The following is a 22,500-nucleotide window of genomic DNA, read 5'->3' as shown; positions in this document are numbered from 1 at the left end:
ATCAATCAAATACACGCTTTTGGCATTCTAGCTGTCTATCATTTGTGTCTCCAACAGAGCCAAGCCAGACCAGACTAATTAAAGGTGTCTTCGGCAGATATGGCACTTCCTATCAGTCCGTGGGTGTCAAACTATCTCGCTAAAGCTGCGAGTGAGGCAGAGACCTCAGATCTAGTTCATCTTCCCCTCTTCCACACGGCTACACCCTGGAAAAATTAATTAAACATTCATCAGCACCACCAAATGAGGCTAACGATCTCTGCCTCTCTTTTCTCTCTCGTTCTTTTCCTTCTCTTTCTCTCATGTTCTTTCTCTCACCCTCTCATTCTCCCTCGCTCTCTCTCCCTCTCTCTCTTTCTCCTTTCTCATTTTCCCCCTCCTAATGTAAACATACACAAGCCACTTGGGCACATTTACAAACATTTACAGGAGCCCATCGTGTCCAGTGATGTAAAAACACTCTTCATGGCGGCGTCAGGATAATGCGCTTGTCCTGGCACACACTTACTTAAGGTGTGATCTATAAAGAGGCGCAGATGAGCTATTCAGACACACAAAGGCCGACGTCTAATCTTCCCCGTTTGCTTTGAATCCCGCTTCCGTGTATTATTCATCAAGATCCTTCCTGTCTTACCCCCTCTTGCCCTGGGCCAGGTTGCACTGCAGAGCTGATTACACTGTTGGAGTATAAAGTGGAGAGAGAGGGAGAGAGAGAGAGAGAGAGAGAGGGAGAGGGAGAGGAAGAGAGAAAGAGAGAGGGAGGGAGAGAGAGAAGGAGAGAGAGGGAGGAGTGCTCCAGGAGCAGTGTTCAAATGAACAAACGAGCCCCCCACGCACGCATGCCAGGAGCCACGCAGTGTTCCAGCGGTGAACACCTGACGCGCCAGAACGCTTTCATGATCCTCACACACACACACACACACACGCACACGCACACGCACACACACACACACACACACACACAAACACACACACAGTGATGCGCCAGAACGCTTTCATGATCCTCACACACACTGGCTTTCTGGCGGGCGGGAGTGGGGCTTGGGGTGGGGAATGTTTGCCACCTGCAACACCAACAAAGTACCAACCAAACCAAACGCGCAGTAAAACATTTACAGAGCTGTGCACAGGGGGCTCAACCATCATTTAAAATACATGTGCACAAACCACACAAGCAACAGCTGAAACTACCACATGAAAACAGCATCAGTCCGGATTTCTTTCAGTCAGAATCGGAGGCCTTTACAGTGCATGGTCTTATGTGGTCAATTAATGATTGAGAGCAAGGAAGAGGGGATGAATGATAGATTCAAGGAAGAAAGGGGGAGAGAGAAAAAAAGTCAGATACAGTAGGAGAGAGATGGGATGAAGAGAATGATCAGACAGATAAACAAACAGAAAGAGAAAGTGAAAACTGAAAACTGGAGGAGGAGGAGGAGGAGGAGGAGGAGGAGGATGGAAGAAAACAGCAGAGGTGAGACGATGAGAGAAGAGAGGAAATGAGAGGAGTGGAAGATGGGGCAAGGTAGTGGAGAGAGGAGAGACAAGGAGAAGAGAAGAGAGGAGAAGGAGGAGGAGGAAGAAAAGAGAGCAGGGGAGAGGAGGAGAAGAGAAAAGAGGAGAGGAGGGGGAGAAAAGAGGGGAGGGGAGAGGAGAAGAGAGGAGGAGGAAAAGAGAGGAGAAGAGAGGAGGAAGAGAACAGATGAGGGGAGAGGAGAGGGGGAGGAAAAGAGAGGAGAAGAAAGGGGAGGGGGGAGAGTTTGCTTGCTACTCTCTAGGGTGGCTACATTCACAGAGCTTGTTAATGCAGAACAAGCATCCATCGATCCAATCCCTGCTCCCGACACAACCACAACTATTCCCCTGCCTCGAATTATGAGCCAGTGCATTCATTCATTTCACTTAAATCACTCTCACCAACAGCGAGTGTGTGTGTGTGTGTGTGTGTGTATATGTGTGTCTGTGTGTCTGTGTCTGTGTCTGTGTCTGTGTCTGTGTCTGTGTGTGTGTGTGTGTGTGTGTGTGTGTGTGTGTGTGTGTGTGTGTGCGTGTGTGTGTGTGTGTGTACGTGTGTGTGTGTGTATATTTATTCCTACCAAGTCTATAGCTTGTTTATGTTTTCTTTTGAGTGTGAGTGTGGTTTGAGTGTGTGGGAGGGACATAAAAAAAGATGGGACATGATCTGATAGCTCAGCAAGTTCCATATCTACAACCACCAAGTACTCAACAGGAGCATAGCTGCTCCCAAAAAAAGTATGATTAAACACATCATAATGCATGTAACAGTAAGACATCAAACAAAGAGAATCACATACATGTAGATCTGCTTTCCAGTCATGAAACATGTATGCTTTGTGCTCAAATGTAATTTATTTTATTAGGTTATGAGGGGGCTTTCCATAGATTCTTCCTTCACTGGCATATAAAAATGATGGAACACATATCTCATAACCTAACCCATCCATCACCACAGGATAAAGGGAGGGAAGGATATGTTTAAAAGAGGTAGGGTCACCACAGAGACTCATAGACCTCCCCTGCACTGAGATGCCGTGGGGCAGCCGTGGCCTACTGGTTAGGGCTTCCGGCTTGTAACCGAAGGGTTGCCGATTCGATCCCTGACCAGTAGGACAAATATGGGTGGGGGAAGTGGTTGAGCACTGCTCTCCCATGCCCTCATCCATGGCTGAAGTGCCCTTGAGCAAGGCACTTCACCCCTCACTGCTCCCCGAGCGCCGCTGTAGCAGGCAGCTCACTGCGTTGGGATTAGTGTGTGCTTCACCTCACTGTGTGTTCACTGTGTGCTGAGTGTGTTTCACTAATTCATGGATTGGGATAAATGCAGAGACCAAATTTCCCTCATGGGATCAAAAGAGTATATATATACCTATACTATACATCTGAAATGCCACCATTGTGGACGGACGTTGATTCTCCAAGATGAAAGAAATGACATGACAGGAAACATTGTAAGAACCAGATCATGCTACAGCTCTAAGTGAAACTATTCTTTACGTCTAGTCAAGAGACAGGTGAGACAGACAAATCAAAGTGTGGCAGTCAGATGAAATGGGAAAGCGCTCAATGGTGCTTTGTTGCTCTGTGTTGCTCCCCATTGAAATCCTGTCTGGTGAATTAGAGAGGGCGGTCCAGGGGCTGACATCAAAGGCATCGCAGGATCTTACATCACTCACACATGAATAGGCTACAGTCTAATGTGTTTTACATTTTCATATGCCATCATCACAGAGACGCAGAACCAGCTGGGTGAAAGTTTGAGTGTAATGAAGGATGATAGTAAAAGACAGAGTGGAAGTAAGGAAAGAGAGAAAAGAAATAATTTCATCCACTGCTTTTTCAAACTTCAGATTATGAAGTCCTCTGATTCCCTGAATAACAGATCTGAGTATGAAGATTAATAACTTGTCCCTGAGCCCAGTTGGTCCATCTTTAGAAAAAACATACTGATCTCCTTAACAAGTTGAACATTTTAATAAATAAACCACACAAATCAAATCAATCACTTTTCTAATTTCAAAATGGATGAAGCCATTTGATTTAAACCTATGTATGTGAGGATCTGATTGGCTGGAAGAGAAGCGCACCTGTGTGACGTTGATCCAGTAGCCAATCACGCGGTCCACAGCAGCCGGCTCTCTCTGGGTCCACTGCAGGTTGTAGGAGAAGTTGTCCCCCTTCAAGACACGGATGGGGTTGGGCGTGTCATAGTAGAACTCCGCAGGGAAGGGGCGAGCTGCAAATGTCAGGGTCAAAGGTCAGGAGGTCATGACTGATGGTGGTCTGAGATCATTTCAATCCATTTTCAGTAGTAGAGTAAATATGTTACATCCAAGTATATCAGTAACTGTAGGGTAAACATTATGGTGCCAAATACACTTAAAGTCACTAATGCCTAATAATACAACTTCACATTTAATATAGCCATTCTAACATTTCAACATCTGTGTTGGCACACTTGCCAAAGTGGATCAGCAGGCACCAACAAACTAATTCCCTGTGAAAATAAGCTTCTTGGAGGTGTTTCAGATCCTAGGGGTGGATATAAGAACATTAGTCATCCAAACAACTAAACACACACACACACACACACACACACATTCCTATTTGTCTGTTGAAGAGCAGGAGATCCCCCCAGCGTCAGACGTTTCTGCCACCTTCCTACGTCCCTCGCATACATCCAGAGTAAACAGTTTGTAATTCAGGCCTAAGATCCTCCCAGAGGATGTATAAATCTAATTATGCCAACACAGGGAAATAGAACTATGAATTATTATCACATCTATCCACTGAAGTGTAATGTTTAATATGACAAAGGGACTGAGCCATTTTAATATTTCAGGGAACTATCACTTTGCCATGATCAATAATGTTTTATGTGCCGGAATCAATATTATGATCTCCAGGTTACTCATGCTATCTTTTTGAGGTCAATGCTGTGGCGTCCTTGTCTTTTTTTTTCCTATGCGGAAGAGATTTTATTAGATTTAAAGCAAGTTGATAAATGAGTGTGAAGTATCCGTTATAGTCAATCTGTCAGTTGACCCCCACACCCTCTATGCACTTACTGTATCTACATCTTCAATACTGGAAATTCTTGTACCAATGTTGCAGACATAGCTGGGCAAATTGGGGCAAAAGGATCCAAAAATGGTGCAGCTTTTCCTTAACTAAAGACTCCAGGCAGAAACTTGTCATAGGGAACAGCTGTGATTTGGAACGGATCTGCCTGAGTTAAGAGAGGGAGACATTCGTCCTGAGCAGACTTCCTCTGCCTACGTGTGTGTGTGTGTGTGTGTGTGTGTGTGTGTGTGTGTGTGTGTGTGCGTGTGTGTGTGTGTGTGTGTGTGTGTGTGTGTGTGCTGTTGAATGTGTCACAGTGGCGACAGCCCAGATAAGGCAGGCCGAGAGCAGAATGAGTGCATCTGCATGCTCTGGGAGACATGTTGCTGCGATGCTATGAAGCATCAGCAGCCAGGTGCCACCATGCTCAATGAAAGCATTGAAATGCGATTTGTTACATGACAGGGCCAGGCACAGGTTACAGCTGAGAGATGCTACAGTAGATGTTTACGGTGACACATTTCAACATTTTTTATCCTTACACCACTCCAAACACACACAAAGAATATCCAGGGTTCAGACTCCTTAAGTTGAAGTATACTGGGATGTTGCTCACTGTAAAATGACTTCCCTGATAAAGTAGAATTCAGATAATGACATTGCTTTGCCAATGTAATGTTTAAATGCCTTTTCGATTGTTGCAGTTCTTCAAGGTTTGGGTTTCAATGACCTCCAGCACCAGTGGACTAAATAAAGGATGGTGGATTGATAATAGTGTGACTACACTGGTGACTTATGGGCAGGGCTTGAAAGGTGACACTCCAACGGTGCAATTCATCTCAAAAGCAGCCTTTGAGATACACACCCTCACTGACTTTGGGAGGTGTTGGAGTTGACTCAGAGGGAAAAATATACAACAACTGATAGCTTTGTCAAATAAACACGTACTGCGGCCATTGAAAAGCCTTGAAACTAAAATAACATCAACTTGTTCAGAAGGTATTTTTGATATTTTCTACAAAACCATTTTAACACCATATGGTCAACTACAGCCTTGAAACTAAAATAACATCAACTTGTTCAGAAGGTATTTTTGATATTTTCTGCAAAACCATTTTAACACCATATGGTCAACTATATGTTTAATTGAATAAATGTTAGAATGTTAAACTTTTTCAAGTGCATGGCAACAGCAAACAGTGAATATTTAAAATAGAATCTGTGCTTATGTAAATGCCTACGAGTTGTAGCAGAATGAAAATGAGCAGATGCATTGAATCAGAAACTTTCATTAAGAGTTGCATTTATCTAAGTGGCAGTCATGTGAAACCCAAAGAAACGGGGCTTTGTTTAATAATTTATTTTTTTTGTTTACAGACACAGTCAGGATCAGATAGGCATGGAAGATTTGCAATGTCTAAATAAACTTTGTCCCCACACTCAATCGGTGCCCGTGGATCATTGAAATTTGTGCACCAAATGAAAACTTCTTAATGTGATAAATATTGAAAAGTTGATTCAGTGGATTTGTTTAATGAACACAATATTTGTTCAGATTGCATAATAATAACAAAGAAAATGACTACTGACTTTATTGGAGTGAGACTATATAACCTTCAAATCTTGCTAGCTAATCTAGCTCCACGAGGTCATGTCACTCACCAGAGACGTTGAAGGTGCAGGTGGAGGTCCCCACGTTGTTGGAGACGCGGCACTCGTACGTGCCGTTCTTGTCGGGCTCCAGCCGGAATCGGTAGACGGGTGTGTCCTGGCTGTCCAGCAGAGGCGGTCCAACGGGCTTCCCGTTCTGGAACCAGCGCACACTGGCGATGCGCGCCGGGTTGGTCTTGAGCACCACGCAGCGAAGCACCACCGTCTGGAAGTTGGGCGAGCGCACGTCCTGGAAAACTGGGTCCACGATAGGGGAAACTGCAGGGTCAGAGAGAATGATCATCTCCAGCGTTCTTTGTGTATACAGCCAAACAGTTTAGAACCTAATTATGTTTGTTTCACCCAGGCATGGCATGGTCCCAGTTCATTAATTTGTGCTCATGCACATTCCAGGAAGCAGTTGGACATGAGTAACATAAGCAACCATTGGTGTCAAAGCCAATGAGGCCAAAAGGTTACATTTACCCAATAAGTATTCCTAATTACATCCTGCTTTGTGGTCACAGAGAAGCTATAGCCTATCATAACATCCTTTCATAAAGTGGTTGGTTAAAGGAGAATGTCCTCCTAATAGTTTTTATGGAGGTCTGATGAAAATGTTCAGTAGCCTCAACATGATGATGAAAGTGAATTAAAACTAATCATGTACAGTAATATACTACAAAGGATTTTCTTGTGATGAACACACCAACATGGTAACATTATATAAACATTCTACCCATTTAAAAAGCTGAACTAGAATGACCAACTGGAACCTGTGGCTATAAATGAGAGGAAGGTGGTGGTGAGAGAGAGTGAGTCGTCAGCGCTAATCGAACGTAATTAACCTGTCAAAGCCCATCATTGGCTAATGACAGAGTAGTGGCCATTTGCAGTTGCGCTAGCCAAGCGGTAACACATTGAATAATATTGTCGGGAATTACACATTACTGCACCCTGCCCCCACGTTAATCGGATCCTTATCAGCAGGAAGTTAATGTTACATTTAACAACATGATTAAATGAATGCAGGCGCTGCCAGGCAGTGTTACAGACACCAATATCAATCCCATGACCGCTATCGAGAGGCTGTAAGTGCTTATAGTGAGATCACATTACATCAGATTGAGGTCACTGGAGAGATCTGATATTTGATCTCGTGTCCGGCTGTTTGTTCGGGGAGCGCTGGGGTAAATGCATAAAAATCGTTAACCATTCTGGAGAAAATATAAAAGGTTACGCAGGAAGAACCTATGGGTCCATGCAGACATATTGACAGATACATTAGAACTTCCAGCACACAGCAAAAAATATATACTCAGCTGTAGTGCAACACGTTTTTCCTTTTCACAAGATGTAGCCTCAGCATAACTAATGCATCTTCTCTCTTGGTTCCACACAGAACACGTTGCTTAGGAGGGTTCCGTGTAGTAAGTGTAGTTTACATAAACATACACATTTTAGATAAGTGATTCCTGATTGTTTTTATCTGTAAACACCGATGTCTCTTCCTTGTTTGAATATCACACACAGTAGGAGGGCTTCTCTAGACACAACTGTCCTCTATAATGTTGGTGTCTGTCTTGGGCTTTATGGCTGCAATTGGTCCCTGGATGTTTGGAACTGATAAGTACCCAGTGCAATACTGACGACATAGACCTGAAGGTCAGTGCTGTAAGGACACGTACTGGGAGGGAGGGATACAGGCAGGGGGAAAAGAAAAGTGGGACAGTGGTCATTCTCTGTACTTCTGCCTTGTCCTTACAGATGGTGGAGGCCTTGATTCAAGCTCTGATTACACACAACACACATTCTAAGCATGATGGCACTACCAAGTATAATACTAAGTCAGGGCGTGGAGGGTGAGGGATGGAGAGTGTTGCTGAAATAGTGACCTAAAAAGGACTTTATTCATTAGTCTTTTTTTACATGTTGCTGTTTTTTTATATTGCTGTGGATATCAGGGGTTATCCTTCTAACTGTACAGCATCAGACAGTAAAAAAAAGCCCATTGAAGAAGCCAAGGACTTGGAAACTGAAACAGAGCATCCGTGGAAATGATGTCTGATGTTCAAAAATGGAGCAAAAACATGCAAGATATGATAAAGATGACATGCAGACATGTGCGTATGTGTGTGTGTGTGTGCGTGTGAGTGCCTGTGTGTGTGTGTGTGTGAGAGAGAGATTGTGTGAGTGTGTGTGTGTTCGCACACATGTTTGTGAGTGCCTCTGTGTATGTGTGTGTGTGTGTGTGTGTGTGTAAAATTGCCATCTGCTGTCCATTCATTTAGTGAATGACTAACAATTCTGAGCTTCACCCTTAACCATTTATCTTCTTCCCTTTTACTGATGTCATTTCCAACAAATCCAAATTAGTTCATTCTTTAAGCCTCTTCCTATACTGCACAAATGCAAATGAGTTCATTCTTTAAAGGTACACTATGCAAGATTTTCCCCTTTACAAAGCCAATTTGATGTAAACGAACTCGAAATAGGCGAATCATTCACCTAGCATAACTATGCAGATTAGACGTAGCGAGTCGCTACCGAGAAAACCATCTATGCAACTTCGTGAATGGCGGCCATACAAATCTCGTGAGAATCGTGAAACATTACCTTGTCAGTACTATAGCTCTTTGGAGATAGTTCTTGCCTGTTGTTATGCTTGCCTGCCTGTTCATCTCCATGACAAAAGCATTTTCATTGTGTACAGGGGGGATAAGTCACGAGAAGTTTGCTATTTACAACAGAGTAAAATGAATATGTCGCACCTCCAGAAGGCGCTCACAGTCGCCACAAATACCTAAACCTGCATAGTGTACCTTTAAGCCTCTTCCTATACTGCACCAATGCAAATGGAGAGTGTCCAGACACGTTTACTATTTATTAACCAGACTTGTTTCCAGACTTGTTTACTATTTATTTACTATTTGTTTATACTCTATCTCCTATTCCACTTTGTGTTGTTGGTTGTTTTCCTGGGAGAGTTGCAAAGTAGCAGACTGATTAAAGAAATAAAGAGAGTGAGAGACAAATGCAGAGGATATGTGTGTCAAAGCACTCAAACAGAAAGTAAACCTACTCAAGGAGATATGCGACAGACACACACAAAAAAAGAAGGAGTGATATAAACAGAGAGAAGGAAGCAGAGACAAAGCAGAAGAGACAGAGAGAGAGAGAGATAGAGAGAGAGCACTTGTATATATTACATAAATCAATGTATTGTTGTGGTAGAACTGCTGGATTCTTTACAAATGGAGTGAGAATAATTGCTCTGTCAGATCCACTTAGTTTAACATCTTTGTGCCCACTATTGCGGAAAAAATCCAGAAATCTTTCAAAACAAATTTTTTTTTAAAAATGACTCACAAACGCTCACTCTGCTTGGTTAACATTTCCTATTTATTATTTGTTTTGTTGTTAAGGGAGCACATGACTGTTTCAGTTCTGGAATACAACAGTCTCTTTTTCTTCTCTCAAACACTGATCAGGAAAAAGACAGATACCGAGAGAGAGAGAGAGAGAGAGAGAGAGAGAGAGAGAGAGAGAGAGAGAGAGAGAGAGAGAGAGAGAGATAGAGAGAGAGAGGGGGGGGGGGGGGAAGGTAGAGTTGAGGAGAGGATAGAGAGAGAAAAGTGTGGAGGGGACAGCAACAGGGGAGGAGGGTGGAGTCCACTTCATTACAGAGCGGGCGGTAAAGAATGGGCTCTCTCTGCCGTATCGATCACTCTGGCTAAAGGGGTGCGCCAGAAAAACAAACTCACTGAAAAAATAAAGAGTGAGAGAGAAAGACAGGAAAAAAACAAACAAACACAGCAGGTGGGCGCTTTGTGTGTGTGTGTGTGTGTGTGTGTGTGTGTGTGTGTGTGTGTGTGTGTGTGTGTGTCTAAAAGTGTATGTGTCTTGGAGTGAGGGTGCATGTCTCTCTCTCTCTCTCTCTCTCACTCTGTGTGTGTGTTTACGAGACTGTGTTGAGACTGTCAGTGTGTGTGTGTGTGTTTACAAGACTGTGTCGAGACTGTGTTAGAGTGTGTGTGTGTGTGTGTGTGTGTGTGTGTGTGTGTGTCTCTCTCTCTGCGGTGCTCTGGCTCTTGGCTGGTGCTGTGGCTGCGTCCCTCTTCCCCTCACGCTGAGTGGGAGCGGGCCGGCCACCTGCTCCATTAATCACCGCTGCTTTGGGAGGACCGGGGGGGGGGTCTGAGGCTCTGGCCTCTACTACCACCTCCCTCACTCACTCTCTCACACACACACACACACACACACACACACACACTCTCTCTCACACACACACACACACACACACACACACACACACATACCACAGCCCTCCTGCATTAGCTGGCTGTGTAAATCTAAAGAGGCTGGCCTGAGGACCACTGAAGGGTGGCCCTGTATGAGTGTTTGAGTGGGGGAGGTTTTTTTGGTGGGAGGGGAGTGGAGGGGACTTGTTTTTTTTTAATGAAGCTATCATTCATTTCTTCTGTGTTGGGAGATGGCACTGGAATAGCTGTCTGCTGCTATGCAGTTGGGCCAAATGGGATTTTGAGAAGCCTCCAGTCCGGAGGGTGCTTTGTCAGAGCTAGGCATGACAGGTGCACTGCAGAGTATGCAACAAAGGGTGTGATCCACTGTGTGTTTGTTGAAGGGAGAGGAATGAGATACAATTTGTATGCATAATACACTACCATTCTTATATATTCTTTATATTAAGTATGTTTCAAGAATGGTCAGTAAAGGATGACTCTACTGTATGTAAAGTGGTCCTTGCCATTGTAGGCTATGAACAATCAAACCTACCAGGGCCTAACTCAGCTAACATGGTGTGGGACCATGTGATATTCATCCTCTTTTTTAAATATTCACAACCTTGTATATATTAAATAATGAATATGAATCATATGAATCTTTGCATTCTTCAATACTGAAAGATAAATAACTAGATGTACCGCAGAGCGGTACAAAATATGACCGCCTCCCAGTCCAGCACATTTTTTCCACAAAAATAAATTACGCTGAAAGGCCTATATGATTCTAACTGTCTCACTAAATTGCATTATCCACACTCAATTCTCACTGGTATCTGCTAGACAACAAGTACCAAAACATGATTTGTTCATAGATTTCACATGTAAAATTAATTTTATACAACCCCACCCCCATCTTGCCTGTTCATAATTCTGAGAAATTTTTGAATTGTGTGCATGTGTGCGTGTACACGTTTATGTGTGTGGGTGTATGTGTGTGTGTGTGTGTGTGTGTGTGCGTGCTTGTGTGTTTGCCTGCGTATGTGTGTTTGTGCATGTGCATGCATGCGTACAGATGTCTACTGTGTGAGTATGTGTCATACGTATGATTACTGTGAATGTATGTGTGTGCGTGTGTATCTGTTTATGCACATGTGTGCACATGGAATGGGTTAACATGACCCCTGGAGGCAAACATACGGAAAAAATTGGTCATCCTAGGCCCTACGGTTCTCAAGATATTCACAGAAAACTGTGTCTGCCCTACCCTCCTTTCGGGGGGTCCAGTCCAGCGGGGGGGCTACAGATCAAAACGAAAAACGATGGTTCCATGCTATCCATGTGGGGTTACATGCCCACCAAGTTTTGTGTACCCCGGGCTTTCAGTGTCCCGGGAATCCTTGTTGGTGTACGGTCACTAAATGTACACATAAATTATTTTATTGTAAGGCCCCCCATGAACGAAAGATCACAAAACTTGGCATGCATTCGGAGGGTGTCATAATGATCCTACACTATCAATTTTGTGCAGTTTTGACCATGTCAGCCAGAGATATTGTGATGAAAACACCTAATTTTTTGCTTTTTAATATTTTTAACTAGGTGGCGCTATACATGAAATAAGTGGTAATGGGATGGGTTGACATGCCCCCTTAAGACCAACATACAAAAAAAGGTGGACCTCCTAGGCCCTACGGCTCTCGAGATATTCACAGAAAACTGTCTCCGGCCACCTACAGGCCAGTTAGTGTATAGTAACATAAATTAATTTATTGTGTGGCCCCCCATGAACGGAATTCCACGAAACTTCGCTGCGCGGCGGTCATAATAACTTCCTCCATATTCTTTTCTGAGTGAATGGGTCAGTGTTATTGCCCATAGTAAACTTCACTCTCAAACCTGGCCTCACCTATACTCAATAATCCTCCTAGTCATTGCTATGGTAACCTCATGGGAAGGTCTGCCTCTTATGAGAGAAAAGAATATTGACCAGCGTCGATGACAAACAAAGCAGCACAGTCCTTTCAGACAGAGATTGTTGAGAGAGTTGGGGGAAGAAGAAAAATAAAATGAATAAAAAGCAAAATACATAAACTACACCTACTCCCTTTAAAAGCTTATGATGCATTTATCAGAAAAGAAAAAACAGTTGGTGACAAAAGAGAATTACTCTCATCGCAGAGTGGCAAACTTTAGAGACTTCAAAACATCAGCGGTGAACCGGTATTGAATGAGTGGCATGTTTTTTTTTCTTCTTTCTTTTGTGCTCAGTCTGAGGTGGGAGCAGCACTAATGAATTCACAACCTTTTAGGTTCGCCACTTACTTCATGCAGGTCTCTGTAATGGATGCATTATTGAAACTCTGAATGCATTAGTGTGCTCACAAGCCTCCCAAATGCTAGCTCTAAATATAGCCGCTTAAAGTCATTGATAATGGCCGACTGGCTGCTAGTGTCCTAATGGAATATAGGTGCCGGTTACTGAGTAACTATCTGTCCATCTTGTTTGGGTGCATCAGTACCACTCCACTGTTGCCATGGCAGCCAGGTGATATTACATTTTATTTTATGTTTTTTGCGAGAGATTTAAGTTAAAGCATTTGCTGTGAGGAGCAGCAATTCCAATCTAATGACTCAATCCATCAAGGTAAATTGGTGACAGACTTAACAAGTGTTTTTGTTACACAATAAACATCACATTACTCAGTACCCAGATTGGGTGGTAATAAATGGTGCGTTTTGCAGTAATTCGATATTTAATGACACCGCTCGTGCCATCTTTAGCGTGGAGTGATACGTGAACCGTGAGGAACACTTTGAAACACACACCAGCTCGACTTCACACTTGTGAAAATACAATTTTCTAAGTGACAGCTTAGAATGAAGTATGAAGAATGCTATACTATGTGCTCTGTGACCATTTCATTGACTTCGGCTCACAAAATATGAGGGATACATTTCCTGTGGAATTTCTATTTCCAGGATCTATGCATGCTCAAGGATATATGGATATTTCAAAACAACTTGACACAATTTTCCCTTGTGGGTCATTTCTAACATCTCAATTCAAAATGTAAAAGTAAGCATAGTGACCATGTAAAAACAGTATTGATGACATATTTGCATGTGTGTGTGTGTGTGTGTTAGAGTGACAAGCTTGCCTTACTATACCATCACCACCACCACCATCACATTAAAACAGCAATGTGTGCATGTGTTCCCTGTGTCCAGTCTCCATGCCTTTCATGTGTCCTGGAGCACTACTTACACTGGACATTGAGCTGGACCTGGGCCTCCCGCCGTTTGATGTTGAGCCCGTTGTAGGGGGCCGTCTGGCAGCGATATGGGCCCATGAGATCACGGGAGACGTTGGTGAGACGCAGCCGGCCGTCCCGCGTCTCCACCACCCATTCGCCGTTGGGCATGGTCAGGTCCTTGCTCCCGCGCGACCACAGGACGGGAGGGCGCGGCTTGCCGTCCACCAGGCAGACCAGCTCGGCTGTGCCGCCCTCCTTCACACTGACCGTCACGCCACCGGGCGGCACGGTCAGAATGGGGGGAGTCACTGTGTGGGAGGAAGGAGAAGGAGAAAGAATGAGAAGATGGAACAGATAGATAGATAGATAGATAGATAGATAGATGTATTTATCCCAAGGGAAATTGGGGAAATAAGGAGAAAGAAAGAAAGAAAGAAAGAAAGAAAGTAGCAGAAAAAGAAGAACATAATAACCAGTAGAAGAGGAAGATGAGAGAATGACAAGAGAAAGGGAATAGCAACAAACACATGTGATTTATTTATTTACATAAATTTAAATATTTATTATTTATGATTTATACTGCATATCAGTCCTGCAAATTATATGATTTGGTGCCATGTGCCCTAAGTCATCCTCTTCCCTCTGCTATTCTAATGGTACACCGTGGTCTGGTGCTAATGATTCAGTGGTTGCCTTGACAGAGGTGACGGAGGGCGCGGTTGGTGCTGGGCCCCAGTTGAGAGGAGGCAGGCAAGGGGTGGAGACAGAGGAGTGCATTGTAATTGAGAAGGTCGTGCGAGGGCACCGTGTGAGGAAACCAAATGGGAAAACAGTGTAGGGTTGTGTTGTGGTGGTTTAAAGAGCAGGGAGGCGAGCCCGCAAGGGGGTGGGGAGGGCTGAAGAGTGACTAGCATATTGCTATTAGCGCCTGGGTTTTTACGGCTCTCTTAAATGTTTAGTGGGTGTCAGCGGATACATCTAAATGCTCCTCCGCGGCGAGGAGGAGGAGAATAAATAAGTAAGTAAATAAATAAATAAACAAATAAATAAATAAATAAATAAATAAATTTAAAAAGAAACCCGTCTCCCTGCTCGACTGCCCTCGGTGTGAAGGTTAAAGAAACATTCCGCCAAACATCAATATCATCAGACAGGTGCTCCGGCGTGCATCAATGAGAGAGACGGCGGCGGCGAGACGGTGTGCCAGCGGGGCTGCCAGCGAGGTGGCGTGAGAGGCACAGAGGCGGAGAGAGAGGGCAGTGAGGAGGACGTGGGGGGCGCTGCTCTGCCACCCAAATGGAGTGTAGACCTACTGCCAAGACAAGAAAACAGCGACGGAGGTCGCCCACGAAAACATAAATAAATAAATAAATAAATAAATAAACGAAGGCCGACAGTGAGACAGCCAATGCAGATGAGTAGAAGGGGAGATTTTTGGAGTCATAAAGACACCACTACACGACAGCCAGCATTCACCTTGAAAAACATAATACACCATTTCTGGTGGACTCTCAAAGTCATCATGTTTATCTGTGATTATCTAAGGGAGGATCGTTGGTTTCTATAGAATACAGATTTCGGATGAGTTTAAATAAAACAGTTTTTGAAATGAAACATCTTTGATAGCTGCTCTCTGGCAGTGAACCTGTGAAAGTGGCAGAAATAAGACTATTATAAACCTCAAGGTCTTAACAGGCTGACAGCATACCTAATCCCAACATTTCAACAAACCACTATTTTCACATTCATTTCACATTCACATTTCGGCATTCATAAATTCCAACTCCAAAAAAAATCTGTCTAAACACCACTAAACTCTTTTAACAAACTTTCCTTCCATAGCTTTCACTAAAACTCTGAACGGACCTCCAAACGTCTTGAAAGTAACCTTTTTGTAACAGACAGCTCTACGACCTGTATGTTCCTCAGCCCAGCACAGCATGTCTTGCCCAACAGCCTTTGGCACTACTACCAGTAGCACCTTTTTCTAGAGAGATATCTGGTTACCATCCTCCAGCATGCACACACACACACACACACACACACACACACACACACACACACACACACACACACACACACACCTCGCTCAGATGTAGTGGTCCATCTGAGAGTGTCATGACTGCAGAGGCGAGCCCCCATGTGTTGTTTTATTCATCATATAGTGACAGGCTCCTTCCTGACTGCCATTGGCTGCTGTGGGCTTTAATGAGACCAATAAGACAGAGCCTGCATTCATATTTCATTGAATATTCCATTCAGCTTTTTCTGGCCCAGTGTGCAAAGAACATTATCATACGTCACAGTCTGCATAAAATGGGAGTCCTGGAATGACACTGACGCAACTGTACTGTATGTATTGAGACACATCCTGTCTCTCCATTAAAACTTTAGGCATTTCTGGACATGGCTAGCACCTAGCAGTAACATGTTCTGAAGCATTATCTTTTTCATTTAACAGCTTTGGTTTACTGGCATCACCATTAGGCTAGCATGAGTTATATTGTACATGCTAGAGTATGCTACCATTGGACATACATGAGTTATGTAACTGCTGCAATTTATCCCAGTCGTAAAGCCTATGATTATCCAATCAGTCCTAATCAGACATTGACGAGGTGCATTACGCAGAAAACACTGTTAACCATTCACAACATTTAAGGGAACGGCTTGCCACTGAAAAAAATTGCAAATGATTCAATGTCTTGCAACTGAGGTAGGGCTGCACAGTTTGGGGGAAATGTCTAATTGCAATTTTTCTGCTCTGTCTGACAGATATTGGGATTGTGATACAATTTTTGAAAGTCAAGCCTTAGTGCAATATTCCACATTTTGGAAGATGGGCCACTTCTGATTGGTGAGCTTGCCTAGTGCATGAGAAGCACATCACTCCTGTTAGGTGAGCTTCACTGTCTGTCACACAAGGAGGATGACATGAATGTAAAAATCATAGGTGTGACAAGATTGGCCATTAGACTGGGGTGTGAGCTGCACAATTAAATGCAGCCTTTAGGTAATTGCATTAGTTAAAATTGTTGATAAAACAAATATTAATTGTGCAGCCCTAATCTGATGAGCTGCCAACATATAGTGTTCTGTCTGTGTATGTGGCCATTCAACATAATTCACTAAACAAATATACAGGGCTCACACCATAGTTGTTGTGTACTACCATTCAGTATAGTCAAAAGTACTCCCCATGTTAAATGTAAATTCATGGGGACCAACGTGACCAACAATGTCCAAAACTGCATCAACAGAGTAACAAAACTATATCTTAAATAGCTGTGACATACAACATTAAACATTCCTGTGTGTGGCTTGTGAGCCAAAGCTAATCTGAGCAGTTTAGCCAGCGGCTGGCCACTGCCTACCTCTATGTGCCTCCACCTCCACCTTACTCTCCGTCTAATCAACTGTGAATTCCAAATAGACCCCAGCGAGGCAGATGGACTCCCCGAGGGGGAAGACAGTGCCTCTGTCAGCGCAGTCTCTCCTCAGGAGGCCAGGCTCTGGCTCTGGCTAATGCAGACTATATTCTCTTGCTTTCAAAAGGGACACAAAAATACTGAAATATGAACTGACTGTGTTATTGTCACAAAAAATACTGAGATATGAACTGAGCGTGTTATTGTCACAAACTACTGAGATGTGAACTGAGTGTGTTTGGATAGAGTCAGCAGAGGTCTCCATGGGTAGATGAGGATAGGAAGACTATTCTTCAGTGGAAACGCCGAGTGCATGGTAAAGATGTGCATTTAGAGAGATACCTGAAATAGGTTTCCAAACACCCACAGCCCTTGCCAGGTTTAGTGAAGGAGGTCAGGTGGAAAGGTAGAGGGGGATATTATTAAAAAAAGAAAGAAAGTGAGAGAGAGAGAGATATCTGAGGAAAGAGATAGACAGAGACTGCCAAATGAAATGAGGGATTGCCCAGAAGGTTATATGAGAGAGAGAGAAAGAGAGAGGAAGGGAGAGATAGAGAGAAGAAGAGAGAGAGAGAGAGAGAGAGAGAGAGAGGAAGAGCTTGTAAAAGAATACTGTAGGCCTATGATAAATAACTCAACATTAAAAGTGAATGGAAGTAAAAGAAGCCTCAAAAGGGGTGTGAGGGAAAACAGGTATGTCTGCAAATTCCGGAGAGAGAGACAAAGTAGAGGAGAGAGAGTGGCAGGGGAGCAGGAGGTGATGATAGAGGAAGAGGAACAGAGGATGAAGAGGAGGAAGAAAAAGAGGGAAAAGAGCAATGAATAGGATGATGAGGAAGAGGAGGAGGAAGAGGAGGAGTAAATAAAAAAGGAGAGGTGGAAGAAGAAAAAGAGAAAAAGAAGATAGAGGAAGAGGAGGCATCATCAGAAGAGGAAGAGGAAGAGGCCGCCCCGCCCCACCCCACCTCACCCCGCACTGGTCAAGCCTACTCACCGCTGCTCTGGGTGATGTTGATGTCCACGCGCAGCTCCTGCACACTGCTCCCGGGGAAGCCGGCCACGCAGCTGTAGGTGGCCTGGTCGCGGAACTTCATGTCCACGATCTCCAGGCTGCTGGTGCCCGGGGGCATGTCTGGGTCACTGCGCAGCACGATCAGGCTGTCCGTGGGGTTGACGGGCATGGCGTTCTTGTACCACGTGTAGTTGACCTTGTCCTGGGGCTGGGCGTCCACGTGACAGGAGAGCTTGAGGTCCCGGCCCATCTGGATACTCTCGCTGTCCTTGTTGGAGTCCGGTGTGATCTGGAAGGTGAGGTTCTTCATCGCTGGACAGAGGGGACAAGGGAGCATGGGGTAAACAATAAACAATGAGAGAAAATGAGAGAGACGGTGCAAAACAAACCACTTACTGTACCAACACAAGAGAGATGGGAGAAGACGCTGAACTAGAAGTGGTAAAGTTACGCTCAACTGCAGTGAGGCCAGTAACAATTGGGAAATAAAGTTTCATGCATGGCAGTAATTATCTCAAACTGTGTGGACCAAATAAGAGCAATTTTTCAACAAAATTGCCCTTAAAACAGGATCAATACAAATTTCTAAAAAAAAAGCTGACGGGAGGAATTAATGGTGGCTATAGAAAGAATAGCAGCGAATGCAGACAGAACATAAATTGAGTGTTGATAATGTTAATGTTAAAGCTCTGTCAAAAAGAAAATGAAGGTGAATAAAACGACTAAGTCAGCGGCTCTGTGTCATGATGTCTGGTTAGGTCAGCATTTGGCCCACTTTTGTTCCCTTTACTTATTCATGATCCTCTTACCTGCTCAACCGTTGACTTATACATGAGAGCACATGCTAAGAATAGCAAATTAGCGCCACGATAACTGACTAAGGCTGTAGCCCTCATTACACGTGCCCACAAGAATGCATAATTACATGCTTTAAGAAATGCATTTACCGGTAATTAACAGGAGAAATGAATTTAATTCCTAGGTCTAGATGATCATTTGACTTCTTACATAACACATGGTGAGGGCCATTTGTTAGAATTTTAATGACCTACTTTTAGAGTGCTGAGCTGAGTATGTCTAAGCGTAAAGTGTTTCCCAACATCCTTCAGCAAGACTTCTGCTGATTCATCCCTCATTTGTAATATCTGGCCTGATTTCGCTCCGCTGGCAGAGATAAAGTTTATCATGTGGGCAGGGAGGAGATACAGTTCCAGGGGGACCCGAGAGCCACTAGTGGGGCGGAGATTGCCTATCGCTGCCTGCCTGTCAGGAGGAGGCTTTGGAAGCCCTTCCAATGCCTCTCCAAAGCAAGTTTAACAGAGTAGTGCAGAGTCAGACTACGTAAGGCTCTCACCTGTAGCTTTCTTGAGCAATACTTCCACAAAGACATGTATTATATTCAGCGATCTTCACAATATCTTCTACACAAAGGTTACAGAGGAGTATTCATCATCAGACACCCCTTATAAAAAGCTTGACTTCAATGAAGAATGTAGTTCATGTGTGCTATGTCTCTGCATCGTTGCAGCACAGATCTATTTCAAGGTGTAATGAGATGCCTAGGACAGATTCATTCCCTGTCACACGCACACAAACGGAAGTTTCTGGGCCTTTCGCTCGCACACCTGGCCTCACAACAGATGCAATTGGACCCAAGTTCCGGTGTGCGCCCGCATTCAGACGACAGAGAGAGAAATGGAACCGTTTAGCAGGCGTGTCAGTCCCATCCCATAATGAACCCTCCACTGAGAGGAGGGGGGGGGGGGGGGGGGGGCTCAGTCACCATATGGCTGGTGAGGCGTGTTCAAACGGATGGCGCCCGTATGCTTCTACCTGCGACCGCTGATTGGAGCTGGTCGGCGACGGTGGTGGTGGTGGTGGCGGTGGCGATGACAACAACGGTAGCAGACGCCACCTGTGCTTCTATGACATGCCGTGCCCCATTAACAAAGACAGAAACAGAGTGGGAGAGAGAGAGAGAGAGAGAGCAAAAACAGCTCAGCTGTCCAAAAACACGCTCGTGCCGATGGAGTGTCTGTCTGTTCTCTCCATCGCTAATTACTCTCCATTCCCAGCAAATTAATTGGAGTAAATAAAGATGATTAAACGCTCTAAAAATAGTCTGCACGGCCCGCCGCCAATGATGATGGCTTTGTACGATCGCAGGAAATTACAGAAACGCACTTAACCTCTGTGCTTGACAAGATTAGACAGAGGCGTTGGAGATAATCAGAGATCAACTGCTCTCTGAATACATATGCTGCAGCGCGGCCCACCCACAACACTGAATACTTCTGATAACTGACAGACCACTGTTCTGAGCTGCTCTCGTTAAAAAAACAACTGAATTTAAGGCTCAAACGTGTTGTAATTCTTGAAGGGAAACTCCGATCTTGCAACAACCTTGAATGATAATATTTTTCGGATCAATGCTTATTCCGTTCTTGCACCGCAACGACTGATGTCGTTTTGGTCCCAAACAAACATTTCCACTTAGACCCTAGGTTGTCGCCGAAGTTATTGACACAATGTAAGTGTCGTCATATGTAATATTTCACTGGAAGTAGTACTAGTAATTTTTTGCTCTTCCAATGAAATGTTCTAGCTATATTAAATTCATCTAAATTAATATTGAAATGACAAATGTATGGTTCAAGTAGGTGTAATACTCTCATTTGCTCTCACACACACACACACACACACAGAGAGAGAGAGAGAGAGATGATGCACTAACTGGAGTGCAGGAGCACGTATAAGTGTGCAGGGTTTATACTCTTACTTCTAACGACGAGGTTGACGTTCTTCTTGGCCGGGTTGCCCACATTGTTGACCGCGGTGCAGTTGTAGAAGCCGGAGTCAGAGGGCCTGACGGAGCGGAGGGTCAGGGACCCACCACGGACCTGCGCCCCCCTGGGCAGCGGCGCAGGGTACCTGGACCACGTCACCACGGGAGTGGGGAACCCCGCTGTCACCTCGCAGGACATGGTCACGTCTCTGCCCGGGTCCACCACCAGTGTCTCGTTCCCAGATAGCCGCAGAGCCGGGGGAGCTGAGATAGAGGAGTACAGATCACAATGTAATGTGCTATTAAAGTATACTAGGGCACCATAACAGGCAGGATTTATCACTGATTTATCACAGACTAAATAGTGCAGAAGATTTAAAGAATATGTGACTTGTCTCCTACTAGAACTCTTACAGGAGCCTGAGCCTCCTTTGAGCGCTGATGAAGTCTTTTTAGAACTCTGGAAAACCAATTGTAAGGTCGATACTGATACAAACACGATTTAGAGTAATCATGAGTAGGTTTGGGGAAAAGTTTTTCATGTTCCTAATACTACTGAGGCAACTGAAATGTCTAATAAGACACTCATTACGCTAAACTAATGATTAGATATTCTGTATTACAGCCCTTGGGCCAAAGAACAAGTGATTGGGTGGCCACTTTTCTAATTGAACCATCAACCTTTGAGAGACTAACAGACAATGACAGAACACAAGTGCTTTAGATAAGAGGCATTTAAGCACTTATGAAAAAATAAAATAAAATTAGCATGACTCGCTCTCAGATTAAATAATAATATCCGAGTACACACACAAGAGTTTTCCATTATTAGCTGTAGTACAAAAGAGATGAAAGGGCTGTGGCCTTGTAGACTAAGAAGAATTGAATAATCAAACCCATTCTCTACAAAACAATAGAAACAGAGCCTGGAGCTGTGTAGTGCTATTGAGGGGAGTGCTTGAGAAATCCATGTCAAATGGACTATCTACTAATCCGAGCAGCTACATGCAAAATCCTGCATAAGTTTAGAAGACCACCGAGTAATAACAACTCAGCATTAAGTTTGTGTCTCCAAAAGCATTATTTTAGATTTAGTTTAGACAAGTCAGTAGAAAGAATTAAAGCAACAGTGCATGATTTGGTGTGGCACACAGACAAGAACTGTTTCATCTGTGTCTGAATTTTAAAACCAGCTCTCCTGAAAAGAGCAAAATGCCCTGATATTCAAAGGGGGGGTGGGGGGGGTGGAGGTGGTGGTGTTTCAGTGGAGAGTCGGACAGAGATCGATAGGAGCCCGTCGACCTGAACGCATCATGTACAGAGGGCAAGGGAGGGAGAGGAGAACAAAGGACTGTGGGGAAGGGACACAGAGAAAGAGGAGATGAGGTTGGGCCCGGAGTGGAAAAAGAGCACTTCCACAAGGACATTAATCATCTGTGGAGCCGGTGAACCGCTGAACACACACACGCACACGCACTTACGCACACACATGCACGCGCACACGCGCACGCACACGCACACACGGACACGCACACGCACACAC

The 22,500-nt window shown here is 44.2% G+C and overlaps 1 protein-coding gene across 2 annotated transcripts in view; it reads right to left on the bottom strand.

Annotated features, from left to right (window-relative positions):
* Window positions 1-22,500, bottom strand: part of LOC121692689 (MAM domain-containing glycosylphosphatidylinositol anchor protein 1) — a 182,844-nt gene that overhangs the window by 45,943 nt on the left and 114,401 nt on the right. For both annotated transcript variants that reach the window (XM_042071495.1, XM_042071496.1), the window contains 5 exons: window positions 20,952-21,221; window positions 18,155-18,484; window positions 13,744-14,040; window positions 6,244-6,510; window positions 3,606-3,754 (listed from right to left, as the gene is read on the bottom strand). In XM_042071495.1, coding sequence (XP_041927429.1) covers window positions 3,606-3,754; window positions 6,244-6,510; window positions 13,744-14,040; window positions 18,155-18,484; window positions 20,952-21,221 — 1,313 coding nt within the window. The remainder of the gene's footprint in view (window positions 1-3,605; window positions 3,755-6,243; window positions 6,511-13,743; window positions 14,041-18,154; window positions 18,485-20,951; window positions 21,222-22,500) is intronic.

Source organism: Alosa sapidissima, chromosome 19 (assembly GCF_018492685.1).
Source record: "Alosa sapidissima isolate fAloSap1 chromosome 19, fAloSap1.pri, whole genome shotgun sequence".
Classification (NCBI taxonomy): Eukaryota; Metazoa; Chordata; class Actinopteri; order Clupeiformes; family Clupeidae; genus Alosa; species Alosa sapidissima.
Note: the sequence above shows the minus strand (reverse complement) of the source record. Positions and strands in the feature narration are given on the sequence as shown.